This window comes from Eptatretus burgeri, chromosome 2, assembly GCF_056783735.1.
Source record: "Eptatretus burgeri isolate ZD-2024b chromosome 2, Ebu_testis_v1, whole genome shotgun sequence".
Taxonomy (NCBI): Eukaryota; Metazoa; Chordata; class Myxini; order Myxiniformes; family Myxinidae; genus Eptatretus; species Eptatretus burgeri.
This window is the reverse complement of record NC_140962.1, coordinates 96746615-96761625: the sequence shown is the minus strand read 5'-3', so window position 1 is coordinate 96761625 and position 15011 is coordinate 96746615. Positions and strand designations below refer to the sequence as shown.

The window sequence follows — 15011 nt, the reverse complement described above, 5'->3', positions numbered from 1 at the left end:
TGCTTAATTTTGGTGAAGATCCGAGTCCGGATCCGGATCTGAGAAGTTTTTTTGAAGTGATTCTTCACCATTGAGAGATATGGCCAAAAACGATATGTATATATATATATATATATATATATATATATATATATATATATATATATATATATATATATATATATATATTTATGTAATATAATGTTTATGTATATACTGTATATATACACACACTGATGAGCCAAAACATTATGACCACCTGCCGAATAAGCTGTTGGTCCTCCATGTGCCGCCAAAACAGTGCCGAGCCGCCCAGGCATGGACTCCACAAGACCCCTGAAGGTGTCCTGTGGTATCTGGCACCAAAACATTAGCAGCAGATCCTTCAAGTTCTGTAAGTTGCGAGGTGGAGCTACCGTGGATCAGACTTGTTGGTCCAGCACATCCCACAGATGCTCAATCGTATTGAGATCTGGAGAATTTGGAGGCCAGGGCAACACCGTGAACACTTCATCATGTTCCGCAAACCATTCCCAAACAATGTGTGCAGTGTTTCAGGGTGCATTGTCCTGCTGAAAGAGGCCACTGCCATCAGGGAATACCATTGCCATGAAAGGGTGTACCTGGTCTGCAACGATGTTTCGGTGGGTGACACGTGTCAAATTGACGTCCACATGAATGGCCGGACCCAGGGTTTCCCAGCAGAACATTGCCCAGAGCATCACACTCCCTCCACCGGCTTGTCGTCTTCCCACAGTGCATCCTGGTGCCATCACTTACCCAGGTAAACGGCGCACACGTACATGGCCATCCATGTGATCTAAAAGAAAACGGGACTCATCGGACCAGGCGACCTTCTTCCGTTGCTCCAAGGTCCAGTTCCAACGCTCCCTCACATGCCCATTTTAGGTGCTTTCGACGGTGGACAGGGGTCATCATTCGACTCTGACCACTCTGCGGCTATGCAGCCCCATACATAGCAGGGTGCGATGCACTGTGGATTGTGAAACATTCCTCCCATGACCACCATTAAAATTTTCTCTGACTTGCGCCACAGTAGACCTTCTGTCTGTTTGGACCAGATGGGATAGCCTTCGTTGCCCTCGCGCATCATTGAGCCTTCAGTGCCCAACACTCTGTCGCCAGTTTATGGTTTGTCCCTCCTTAGAACCACTGTCGGTAGATTCCACTGCTGACCAGGAGCACCCCACAAGCCTTGCCGTTTCAGAGATGCTCTGACAGTCGTGTGGCCATAACAATTTGGCCCTTGTCAAAGTCGCTCAGGTCTTTACTCCTGCCCGTTTCTCCTGCACCCAACACATCAACTTCAAGAACTGACTGTTCATTGCTGCCGAATGTGTCCCACCCCTTGACAGGTGCCATTGTAACAAGATAATATTATTCACTTCACTTGTCAGTGGTCATAATGTTTTGGCTCATCAGTGTCTAGTCATATATGTACATATAAATTTACGTACACTAAGGCTATTCTTGGGTCATCAGATTTATGTCATCAATTGCTTGCTGTCTTGCTTTGTCAGTTATATCCTTCATTTTGAGTTGTGGTGTTCACATGACACCCCAAAGGAAAATCATGATTTACAACTTTAAATATTTTACTTTTTTCCACATTAAGCAAAATGAAAGGCATCGGTATTTCACCATGTCCAATGTCTCAGCTACTGTCTGTGCTCATGCCAGTCATACCATGCATCCATCACTATTTATCACATCATATTTTGAGTCACCAAGTCTTGTGTGTGCAGGCATGTTGAACGGTGTTCGACTGCTGATGAGTTCTACACAACTATGGGTCATCTCACGCAAGAAATGCTGGAACACCGACTGGTGGAGTGCAAAGAACTTGTGCAGGTCAGATTTTCGGCCCTTAACTTGCATGAGCATGCCGTCATTCTTTTGATTTGATAAGGACTTCGCACGTGTTTCAATTTTCAATAATTTCAAGCATTTTGAGCAAAAATTAAGCTTTTCTTGCATTTGGAATGATGGTTGCTTGTTTGATTTCTCATTAGGTGTTTGTTACAAATCCTGTGCTTCAGTCATTGTGGTGGGTTGGTGAAAGAGTGTAGCGAAGGTGTTTCGTAAAGGAGAGTCTTGTGTTGAGGATGAGGAAACAAGAGAGAAATGTTTTCCAATGTTTTGAGGTGCGATTATCCTCTTTTGCACAAGCTATCTGGCTTAAATCTACAGGATAGGGTTGGGGGGGAGGGGGGGTTACCTGTTGGAGGGTTTGTTTCAACAATTGGTGTCCCCAAATTTTAGCTTATCTGGAACTTAAATTCCAAATAAGGTATTGTCATCGCACACCATCTGTTCGTCCATCTCCGATTTGGACTTATCTGGCCAAACGACTCGGCCGATCTGGCTGAAATTTCACGTTCATCTCGTTCCTCTCCTGTCTGGCAACAGGAATTGCAAAGCTCGTTCCCGTCACAGACTTTAAGTCGGTCAAAATGGCCGACTTAAGAAATTTCTTCAAAAATCTTCTTCTCCAGACCGACTGCTGACCAGAAGCACCCCACATTCTTCTCCAGAATGCTACCAAATTTGGGTTACAACATTAGGATTGGGTCGTGATGTTAAATTGCGGAGGCCATACCGATCATATGACCGGAAGTTTGTCAAAATAGCGGTCGTGCAAATTTCTTACAAAATTTCCTCTCCTGATCCACCAGTCGGAATGTGACCAAATTTGGGTTACAACATTAGGACAGGGTGGTGATGTTAAATTGTGGAGGTCATGCCGATTACGTGACCAGAAGTGTGTCAAAATGGCGGACTTCGTAAATCATTGGGAAAATCACGTAAATTCCTTCAAAAACCTTCCTCTCCAGACCCACCAGTCAGAATGCTACCAAGTTTTGGTTACAGCCCAGATAAGCTACAGGTCCAGTTGTGTTATTTTAATGATACCCCAGGTTTCTTAGACCTACAAGGAGTACTCAACCACTTTTTTTTTGTTTGTTGTTTTTTTTCTTCTTCTTCTTCCTGTGCACTCAGTTTCCAAAATTTCCGAGCTGTATATCCAGCTGGGACTTTTGGAATGAAATTTTGCATCAATAATATGAATGTAAAGTATGCGGGGTTGACATTTTTAAGACTATGACCTAATTATAGACGTGCTAACATTTTTCACCATAACTTGACGAAGGTGTGCCCTATCAGAACGAAATTGCCCTCCCCAGATAGCCTTGAGCAAGGCAAAGTAATGCTTAATTTACATGTTACCCCTCAAAGTTAACAGTCAATGTCAAATGGTAGTCTGAAAAATAACGTGGTTTTTTGTTTGTCATCACTCAATTTTTCTAAATTGGAATCTCAAAGATTGTTTAGCCTTCCAAGATGTTCTTGCATCATAAAAGTATACCTGCACTGAAGTTGTGCACCTGGTATTGGATTAGTGTCCTTTTTTCAGATTGTGACCGAATTAACAAAAAGATTTTTATTCATAACTTCAATAATTTTCCTCCGATTTTTCACGTTGAGTTTTATGGATAGATTGTAGATGGGGACACATTTTCTTAATTTCCACTCTATCCTTAAATGTTGAAGGTCAAGGTCATCTGGTGGTCCGAAAAAAAAAATGGCCATCATTGGATCCTGGGTCAAGGGTAAGTCGCGGGCGATCGCTTTGTAATCGCAGATATCTATTTTTCTTGTTACTGAGCAAACAGCCACAATGGTAATCTTCATTCGAAATTGTTTTATAGCAGTGGAATACCTTGCAATACACGACAGAACATCAAGGTAAATTGGCCAACTAGTTTAGCTGCTTACTAGCTACATCCTTGTGTGGGTGCAAATCATTAGCCCCATGAGCAACCAAAGAGGCATCACCAATGCCTTGAATCACAATCAGAGAGAGCAGGATGCTTCCTTTATTACAATCAAATGAGGTCCAAAAAATTATCCACCGTTGTTTCATGGATTCCGTGTGCGATCTGCATTGTTTTCATTAAGCTGATTTACTCCTTTCAACTAATTAAACTAATTATCTGCTGTATTTGAACCTGTTTGCATTATGGGATCATTCACGAGGTGAGATTTAATTGTTCACATTTACTGACTGAGATCACGAGGTGAGTTCATGATTCACATTTACTGGCTGAGAAGTTCATTTGGGCATTGCTTGATAACTTTCTGGCTGAATACCCACGAATGAAAAGAGCTTATAAGCCTTGCCTTTCCTTCTCTCAATTTGTTTTTCAATTTCAGGATTGTTAAACATTCTGCAGCTTGAGCACTCTTGCTGATTGATGTGTGTATTTATGGTATGTGTGCTCTTTTCACAGACTGTGTACTCCCTGGCTCCATTTCCATTCCCCCAGCTTGCTGAGCTGCAGGAAAAGTACACATATAACATTACCCCATTGCAGGCTCCCACCCGCATGCCAACACACAGCAGGTATTCACATTGAGCTTCAGTTTTCCTTGGTTAAACAAAGCAATTGGTTCACTGTCTGTCTCTTTCTGTCTGTCTGTCCTCTCCATAAACATCAGTTTATGATTGAGAAACAACTTGATTTCAATTGAGTGTTTAATTTTGAACACAAATCAGAACATTAATCAGAAAACAAACCTGTAAGTTAGCAGTACTTTAGCTCTGAATGCATCCCAATTGCACATGCGCAGAGGAGTGAGATTTTTTTTTTTTTGCTCTGTCTGCCTATCTGACAGTCAAACAAAACTGAAAATCATTCAAAACAGGAAACTTACTGTTTTTAAGGACATTATAAAGGACACAAACAACAGGCACAAATAACTATATAACATGGTCAATGAGGTGGTGTCACATCCTGCATCAACAGTGGTAAACTTCCACAAAAAAAATTCCACACATTTCAGTTTATTTTATTTCAATTTAATTATATACTTGAACACTATGGAACACAAATCGTTTTTTTTTAGCGTTTTCAAAAGCCTTCCATATATCAGTTCTTGGACAAAATATTATGGCATTTTACGTTATCACAGCCATTCAAATTCGCTGCTCGTAAACTCCGCCCATGTCCTTGTTTCTCAAAACAGCATGGGGTAATGTGTTCTGTGAACAATCTAGTTTTGTTTTCGTTTTGATTTCAACCTCAAATGCAGCTGAGATCAATGACATCCGCTCCTTTTTTTAAATGTGGATATATTTATCTGTGTGTACCTGCATGTATATTTACTTGCAATACTACCCTGTAAGAGATTTAAAGAAAACTAGTTGAAAATGTCATGTGGTTGGCAAAAACCCGAAAGTGCGGAACCACAATTGAACATATGCCGACCAAGCTGAAGTCTACTTTCAAGGCGAGCCCAGCTTTTGCTATTAATTCATGAACTTGTGGTGAACATCAGTCCATGTTCTGGCATGATCGAGTTCCATGATGGCTATAAATCAGGATTAATGATAATTTTATCTTCCAGATAATGTAAGAGTTTTTGTATCATATACAGTGCCTATAGAAAGTCCACACCCCCTTTCAAAATTTTCACATTTTGTTTCCTTATAGCCTGGAATTAAATTTCATTAAATCAGACTCTTTCCACCTTTCTTTACACACCGTAACCCACAACTTACAAGTGAAAAAACAAATTCTACAAATTTCAGAAAATTAATTTTTTTAAATCCCCCGCGAATCCACCCCAAACCCACTTCCTTCAAATTCCTTGCTTTCCTTCCTGAAAGTCCCTGTAGTGTCCATCTTGTTTATTCTGTGTTCTCTGCCCCCATCCCTCTCCTTTCCACAGATCTCCTATTGTCTGTTTTTTCCTTCCCTCTCCCACCCCACTGTTTTTTCCCCACTGTTTTTTCCTTCCCTCTCCCATCCATCTTGTCTCCTGCTCCCCTGGTTGTACGTTCTGTGTGTTGGCTCTCATATGAGCTTCGACATTGTATACAAAAAAAAGAAAAATCCTTCAAGCTACTGAGACCCCTTAGACCTTTGAATATACTTTTGGCCCCAAACAACCTTAAGCTACCTTTTGCCTTTGAGACCCTTTCAACACTTTAGGCACCTTTAGATTCCATCACCCTTTGGACCTTTTTGACCCTTTAGACCCCTGGAACCTTTACACCCCTTAAATCCCTATCGACCCCTGAGACCTTAACACCTTGTTGATCCCTTACATCCATCAGGGAAAAGGGAAAAGCCCCACATAGAATAGAGAAAGTCCGACGTGGCAAAAAGAACGTCCCACGTGGCAAAGAGAAAATGGTGTCCATGACTACAATTTCACCCCTTTTTGACTTTTTTTTTTAAATCGCTCTATTGTGCCGAAGCCTTAGTAGCTATATGAAAGGTAATATGAAATGATCCCTGACCCATTCCTTCATGGATTTTGGGAAGTGTTTTAGGCTCCCACAAAATAAATTTTTCAAAATGCCAACATGATGAGGACAGCACCAGGCAACATCGGGTACCCCTGCTGGTATGTGCATAAAATATGGTCAAAATTAGTCAAAGGTCGAGGACAATGCCATCCAAAACATGTAAAACACCTATTTAGGCAGCAATTAGAAAATGTATCAACCAAATTTGTTTTGCCCAACATTTCATCATGTAAAGCACTTGACAGGTCAAATTTTCCAAATTACAAAATTGCTGTTTCCAGGGCGACTGTTGTTTGGATTTCGCAAGTGTCGTGCCATACACGACATCTTTCTTGTTTGTCTGTTTGTCTCTCTGTGAGCAGGATATCTCAAGTTATGGACGGATTCAGACAAAATTTGTGACAAAGACAAATTGATTCGATTTTGCTGAAAATCCAGATTCGGATCTGAGATTTTTTTTTTAAGTGATTCTTCACCATTGAGAGATAGGGCCAAAAACGAGATATAGCACAATGTCTCAAAAGGTTATGGATGGATTCCGCAGAAAGTTTGTGTCCAGGTTGAGTGTGTGAAAAGGACTAATTGATTCAATTTCGGTGAAGATCTGAAACCGATCCGGACACGAGAATTTATTATTTCTTTTTTTGTTTTTGTTTTTTTTAAATGCGATTCTTCCCCATTGAAAGATGGGACCAAAATGATACATATTTCATGCTATATATCATTGTATATACAGTGGATGATGACAAAACTTCATGGATGAGTTGGGCAGGTGACAAGAACAAGCCAATTTGATTTTTTTGAAGATCTGGCCTATCAGTGGGATACAAAACGTGAGCTGTTCAGCCTGGTAGCGGTATGCGCTTTATCGATTGCCGTTCTCGTTGTACAAGAAAACGTCAGCACACAACAATGAATCGCATAAATACCAGACAAGATAGATGGAAAGGCGCAGGATCTAAAATGCAGCTAGTGGGGCAAACCAGAGCCCCCCCTCCCAAACAGGATGTGAGCAGAAGGGTGTGTTGAGTGGTCCAGGATTTGCAGAAATGATGGGAACAACCATACCTCCTCGCCTACCCCCAGGTCATCCTTACTATAATTCATGGACCGACCGGTGTTTATGTGTGTGTGTTTGTCACGCCATTCCTCCAGTTCTGGAATGATTACATCCAGACTTGCTACAAAGGATCAGCATGACCCCAATTAATGTATAGGGGTGTTTTGTCTTGGGGGGGGGGGGAGGGGGGGGGTAAATGTGTGTAATGGAGGGGGGGATGCAGATTCTCCATGTAAATGTGTATCGTGTTGTGCCACCTCTAGGTGGGGGAGGGTATTGCAAGTCTCCACCATTTCCAGTGCAGTATTCCTGTCCCTACATTTTCTCGTGCGGTGAGGTGTTTTAAATTATAAGCAGTCGGTATGTTTTTGCTTCGTGCACGTAAACCCAGGTTATATTTTTGTTTGCTTGTTTTTTGCCGATACATAGCTTTCAGTTACCTATACACCGCCCAAATAAAGGTATGCATCAGAATAATGTGTTGCATGCTTGGAACAAGATTTCCCATAGGGCATGTACTCTGTTAGTTATATAAATGCATTGTCGAGCACCAATGGTTACCTAACCCATCTTTTGCCCAGTTCCCAAGGAAGAACAGAATATGACAGGACACCTTACCCCAGCTCTCATCTTATTAATAACTCGAAGGGCACTCGGGAGAGCGCATACCTCCGCCCCACAATGACTGATTCACGAGAACATATGGGGCCCAATACATTTTTGAAATATCATGGTATACAGTGCTATATCGTTTTTGGCCCTATCTCTCAAAGGTGAATAATCACTTAAAAATTAAATAAATCTCATATCCAGATCCGGATTCAGATCTTCACTGAAATCGAATCAATTTGTCTTTGTCACACACCCAACCTGTCCACCAGGTTTCATCCGAATCTGTCCAACTTTTTGAGATATCGTGATATATATATATATATATATATATATATATATATATATATATATATATATATATATATATATATATATATATATATAATTTTTGGCCTTATCTCTCATTGGTGAAGAATCACTTTTTAAAATTCTAGTATCCAGGTCCCGATCTTCACCAAAATCTAATCAGTTCATCCTTGTCGCACACCCAACCTGTACAACAAGTTTCGTCTGAATCCGCCGTGAGGCTCTATAAATGCCACATGGACCAAGGAGCCTTTAGGTCATTTATAATATTTTATGGATTTCCTGCTCTCTTTTTAAAATCTCAGAACCACCTTGCAGAGTCGGGAATGCTTCTGGCTCAAATGGCGGAGAATGTTTGACAGATCCGACACGCCAATCCCCACCTCTTTAATGCTATTTAAATACACAATCTGGGTGCATCGTATGGAGGGAATTTTAAAAACAGATTGTTCAAATCAAGTGGCTTAAGCACGAAAGCTAGCACTCCGACAAAACTGTTGAAGCGAGCCCTGTATCACCATGGCTTACAAACATCGGTTGATAAGGGATGGCTGGCTTTGCAAGCGATTAGCAATGTATGCAACGATTCGTAGGTTTGAAGCTCTCATACAGAAACCGTTACGACCTGTTCCAATGCAAGGCATGTTTGAATAACCTGAATCAAAATGGCAGCGAAGACCCTTGCGAGAAGAAATTGGGCTGACCAAGGATAAGCCTTTCAGTCGATAAGCCATTATCCTCAAAAGGAGTGTTTAAATTTACCCAAATACCCAGTTTTCATTCACACACTCCCTTGGAGTTCTTTTAGTCTGTATGCAAAATTTAGAGCTCCGAAGGTTCATGGTTTTCGAGTTATAGAGACACACACTGACTATATATCTGTGGTTTTCTTTTTTCCTTATGCTCGGCCGCATATTTTAAGTTGCAAACTCCAAACTTGGGGTACAAATACAACTTTGTGTGATGGGTAACATCGTCTATGTGGCCAGAGTCTCACATGGGGTGGGGGGGGGGGCAGGGGGTGCATAAGTTCTCTATGTAAATGTGTACCATGTTGCGTCACATGGTAGTGGTGGCAAAGGATATTACAATATCCTCTTTTACCTGGGCAACACTGAGGTTAAAGCACTCTTCGCATGGGTAAATTTGCCCTTCTTATTCTTCCCTTCCCCCCCCCCCCCAAAAAAAACTGGAGGGTCTTGAAGAAACCTCTCATCGTGGGTGAGACATTTCCAGTGGGAAGGGACATTGGGATGAACGGGGGAGAAAAGTGGGGGGACGGGACGTGAAGGGGGTGGGGTGTGGGGTTAAAGCACTTTATGCATGGGTAAATTTGTCTTCCTTTCCTTCTCCTTCTCACCCAAAATTTTTTGGGAAACTCGACCAATAATTGGTAAATCAGCGAAGGGATGGGTAGGCTCTGCTGGTACATATAGAAATGCCATTGTGTCTCTCTGTGGCTTTCTTTGTTCCTAATGCATGGCCACATATTTTAAGTTACAAACTCGAGGTACAAATACAACTTTGTGTGGGTGGTAACATAAGCTATGTGGCCGTGGCCTCACGCGGTGGTGTTGGGTAGTGGGGAGGCAAAAATCCTCCACGTAAATGTGTACTCGGTAGTGCCACCTGGTGGTGGTGGCAGAGGGTATTTCAGTTTCCTTTTTTATCCGGGCAATGCTGAGGTTAAAGTACTCTTCGCACAGGTAAATGTGTTGTCCTTCCCTTCTCTTCTACTCCCCCCGACCCCCAAAAAAAGGAGGGGCCTGTCAAAGCCTGTCATCATGTGTGAGACATTTCTAGTGGGAAGGGACGTCAGGCCAAAAGGGGATCAAAGGTGGGGGGGGGGACTTGAGAACGGGAAGAGGGGGTGAGGGGGGAGCAGTAAAAGCACTCTATGCATGGGTGAATTTGTCTTCCTTTCCTATCATTCCCGCCAAAAAAATTTGACAAGGAGGACGACTAATTGGTTCATCAACGAAGTGACGGGTAGGTTCTATAATATGTAATATATTGTTACAGATTTCCGTCGGCGTTCGCACGACCACTTCAGTCCAATTGCAGTCGCGCGTCCACCGAAGGCTGGAATCCAGTCGTAGCTTTCCGGACAACTCCGGAAACCAGCTACGGGTGCCTTTTAATGCACCATAAACTTGTCAATTATTCTGTCCACGCTACAGGGTTAATTGCCGAATTGTCGATATACCTAACTATTCGCGCGGACAGAAATACCGAGAGTTTATACCTCGACGGGAACATGTACAGAACGAGCCGTTAGGCGTGCTCGTCCCGTGTGCCTTTTGCCAAGTGGTTTTAAATCGCCAAGTTCCGTCGCACCAGATTATCACTTTTATCGGCTTTAATAGCCAGTTAATTCCTCGAACACGGTTTGGCAGTCAATGTAAGGAAAATGACGCAAACAAGCAGATCGACATTTAAACAATGGGGTATTTATTCACAGTAAACACGTAATCAATGGGGGGGGGGGATGGGGACAAGACACGAGCAAAAAGCCTACAGCCGAGGTCTATGCGATTAATGTACACGCAATCATGCACTTAACCAGCAATTCTACTTAATGAGACAAGGCGCCACAGACTTCCATACAAAACCCAAGGAAAAGAAATAGGGCTCGTGAGCCTTTAATGGTACTCAAAGCCAGGATGACCAAAGGACTCCAAGAGACCGGGCTGGTTACCTGGCCGCCCCTTTGGTGGCGACTCGACGGTCCTCGGGTCTGCGACCCCCGTGTCTCTGTTCCACCTGGGGCATCGCGAAATGCGCCAGTCGCTTGAGCGACTTGAGTAGCTTGGTGGGCGGCTTTCCTCGGTCGCTTGGCCTTCCCCGTGGCCTGGTCGATTGGGCCTGGCCGACGATGCTTCAGAGGAGCGAACGGGCCTTGCTCTCTCAGAGTTGATGCTCTTTTCGGGCCCGTTCACTCCTCAGCGCCGCTCGAAGCTCTCAGGGCCGTCTGCCCGGACTGCTACGCAGCTTCGATGGGCCTTTCTCTTCAGCGACTCCAAACTCCATCCTTCTGCCGTTGCGTCTCGATCCCGCCCAACTCCTGACGCTCCTCACCAACTCCAACTCCAACTGGCTCTGGCGACGTGACTCCCCCCTTTTTATCGAGTGGGGGTGTCCGCCCTTCGAACCTTCACCCGAGGCTGGTTCCGCCTACTTTCACCTCTGCCCTTTCACCCCTGGTGGAAACCCCATTTCTGATTGGCCAGTCCTTTCCAAGGCAGACCTCATCTTGATCCGAATATGCAAATCAGCCTTTTCACGGCTGTTTGCACACGAACGTTCTGATTGGCCAGTCCTTTCCGAGGCAGACCTCATCTTGATCCGAATATGCAAATCAGCTGCTTCGCGACTTGTTTGCACACGGACGGTGGAATGTGGCCTCCAATGCGGCGCGGCGGTGTCCGTGTTAACGGCATTTTGCCGCTGTCGCTGAGGAGGGCGTGATGGTGTCGTGATGTTGATGGCATTGTAAAGATGTCGTTGAAAATAAAAGACAGAAAAGAATAACGGCTACCTCAAAGATTCACAGCCCGGCACACGAACAAGACCCGTTATACATCGGTGGGGGAATCTAACCTGAAACGCATACTTATTGAAATAACTGATCTCTGGGGAACCTGAATTGTGTTCTGTGAATTTCCACAACCGTAAATATATATATATATATATATATATATATATATATACATATATATATATATATATATATATACATATATATATATATATATATATATATATATATATATATATATATATATATATATATATATATATATGCACATATATCTGAAGGATACGTTGAGACCTCGGAGGGCTCCGTTCCACCTTCTAAAACCCGCATATGGAGATAACTGTGTGTGTGGGTGTATGTGTGTGTTATCCTTGTGGTTATTTTTATTTTTTGCCCTGACCTATCTCGGTCATGTCACTTTTTGATTGCTCCAATTATCTCATAAAAGAGATGTTTCATTGAAAATTTATTATTAAGTGATTAGCAATGTATACAGCGATTATAGCAAAATTATAAGCAATAATATTGTGAGCCTTGTGGCTAGCTGCTTGAATGATATTGTATGGATCACCATCCGATGCTAAGATGCGTATTTAGGCACTCGGGTTTGTTTTTGTTTTTGAATCACATATAATCATTGAGATGTGTCATTAAAAATAATTTTGGAGCGTGATAATTTCCTAATGTTTGTTAAAAACCTTCTGCCAACATCAGGCACAGACAAAAGCAGTATGGGAAAACAAAATCGATGAGAAAGCGATACAATTTCAGTTCCGCTTCAATCTGTGCCTTCTGGGTGCAGCAATTTCCAATTGAACAAACTATCTGCTTAGTCTGCTTTCAGCCTTGCCCCATAACATGCTGATTTCCCTGGACAGCAGCTTACAGACAAAGTGTGACAGCGAGGAAGAAATTGAGCTGGAGGATGACGAGGTGCTTCCAACGTCTGTGGGCTGCCTCACCCCTCTTGGAAACTTCTGGACCACCGCAGGGCAACAGAAGGGGATGCAGCAAGAGAAAGGTTGGACTGGTGTAGATAAGCAAAGGTGTTTTATCTTTGTTTGGTTACAGAGCAAGACAGATGATGAAAGAAGTTAAACAGCCAATTTACAGATAGCGACACGTGCAGGGAAGTACACATGTCATAAACAAAGTTTAAGAGTAAGTTATTGGGCTTTTGTGTTTTTAACACCACAAAAAGTGCCCAAAACCAAGAAGGTGCTCCCTGGGTGAAAAAGCAAAAAATGTACTTGTATATTCGTGAATAGTGCATGACAAAATAAGTTGTCTCGGACTATTGTAATTATCTCTCTTGTAGAACATTTTGAGCACGCATCTACAGGTCGAGTCATAAGTTCCAGGACATTTGTTTATACCATCTATTTATACTGTTTTCTTTTTTTGTCAGATGATGTAAAAAATACATTAAACCAAGATGGCTGACACCATTCCATTCACAGTGGAAGAGAGGCTGGTAGCAGTGGTGTGGTACCATGAGAGGAGAAACACAAACAAGACAATGAAACAGGTGCAAAGAAGACAGGAATGTTTTGGAAAGCCAGCAGTGTCAAAATCAAATCTTCATCTTTGGGGGAAAAAAATGGCATTTCAGACTGGAAGTGTACTCGACAGCAAGTGCAGCGGACAACCAAAAATTCCTGATTTGGGAATTCAGAACATTCAAACATCCGTTCTCAGATCTCCAAACAAATCATTATGGAAACATTCTACAGAGTTGGGTTTTTCGTATTCATCATTACGTCGCACAATGAAAGGAGACCTTCACATGAAGCCATTGAAAACCAACTGTCATTTGTGAATTGTCTGATGCAGATTATTAAAAAATATATTAAACAGTATATAAACAAATCTTGTACAAGCACCGAAAACCGTGTCCTGGAACTTATGACTCACCCTGTCTATTACAGGGTATTCCACAGTTTCAACCAGAGAGTTGGTGTCAAAGCCACCCAATGTTCGCCTGTTTATACATTTATCGTTTTTAAAAGACTTGTCTAATAATATTTTTTATAAAGCATTGCAGTGAAGTCTGATCCAAATAATTTTAAAGCAATATATGTATTTATAATTTGTATATTGTAATCAGTAAAAAATAGTGTGGTCGATAAAAACATTAGAAAGGACATAACTTGCACCAAAAACTTTAACATTTTCACGCTCACACTGATGCCCACGCTCACGCCGGGGGTATCGCTATAGCTCTCTGTTCTTCGAACAGGCGAGCTAAAAAGGTGTTGGTCCTGGTGTGAAAGCATTAAACATTTGACAATTCCATAAAATGACAGAAAAGTACTTACAATGCAGTAAAACAGTATTTGGAGAATAAGGTTATAGCTGGTGTGATCCAAGTGTTAGAATGGCCACCACAGACTCTGGACATGAGTCCCATCGAGGCCATATTGGATTACCTGAGAACAGAGAAGAACAAGGGGAACCCAATTAACCTTTCAGAACTGTGGAATGTATTATAGGATATGTGGCACAATATTCTTGTTGCAGTGCTTCAGTCATGTACAGGAAGCATGGGTAAATGAGTGATGGCACTCAAGAAGGCAAAGGGTGGACACAACGTATTGACTGAAACTATAAAATGACACTTCTAGTTATTTACTAAATGTTTTGTTTCATGTGCATTTATAAAGGCTGTTAGTTTACAATAATAAACATTATTATCTACTGTATTTGTATGCAGCCTGTGACTGCTTGGCTGCATCATTTTCTGGGGGCACGGCTGTGCCACTGATGCAATACCCCCGTTACTAGTAAGCTGGTACTCATTTTGCCGACCTCGGAAGGTCAGCCCACCTGGTGTTATTCTATGCGTCAACGGGGGCTTGAACTCAGGACCCCAATATCTTAAGCCAACAGCAGGCTTGTAATAAACACATATGAGTGTTATCACTGATAATTTGATGAATTCACCCAAAAGTATATCATTGAGATAACCCAAACTTTTGGTGTGTGTGTGTGTGTGTGTGTGTGTGTGTGTGTGTGTGTGTGTGTGTGTGTGTGTGTGTGTGTGTGTGTGTGTGTGTGTGTGTGTGTGTGTGTGTGTGTGTGTGTGTGTGTGTGTGTGTGTGTGTGTGTGTGTGTGTGTGTATATTCTTTATATTTATATTTATTATAATACCAAGCTTGCACGCTAAAAACTCGGCTCG

General features: G+C 42.2%; 1 protein-coding gene and 1 long non-coding RNA gene across 8 annotated transcripts in view; one reads left to right on the top strand and one right to left on the bottom strand.

Annotated features, from left to right (window-relative positions):
* Positions 1 to 15011, bottom strand: part of LOC147032630 (uncharacterized) — a 63292-nt gene that overhangs the window by 17618 nt on the left and 30663 nt on the right. The window contains exon 2 of the long non-coding RNA XR_015055261.1: positions 14151 to 14261. This is a non-coding gene — a long non-coding RNA (uncharacterized LOC147032630). The remainder of the gene's footprint in view (positions 1 to 14150; positions 14262 to 15011) is intronic.
* Positions 1 to 15011, top strand: part of TBC1D30 (TBC1 domain family member 30) — an 87609-nt gene that overhangs the window by 65628 nt on the left and 6970 nt on the right. For 6 of the 7 annotated variants that reach the window (XM_085870405.1, XM_085870407.1, XM_085870409.1 and 3 more), the window contains 3 exons: positions 1746 to 1851; positions 4293 to 4405; positions 12711 to 12853. In XM_085870405.1, the coding sequence (XP_085726531.1) occupies positions 1746 to 1851; positions 4293 to 4405; positions 12711 to 12853 (362 nt within the window). The remainder of the gene's footprint in view (positions 1 to 1745; positions 1852 to 4292; positions 4406 to 12710; positions 12854 to 15011) is intronic. The other variant, XM_085870406.1, reaches the window with a different exon arrangement.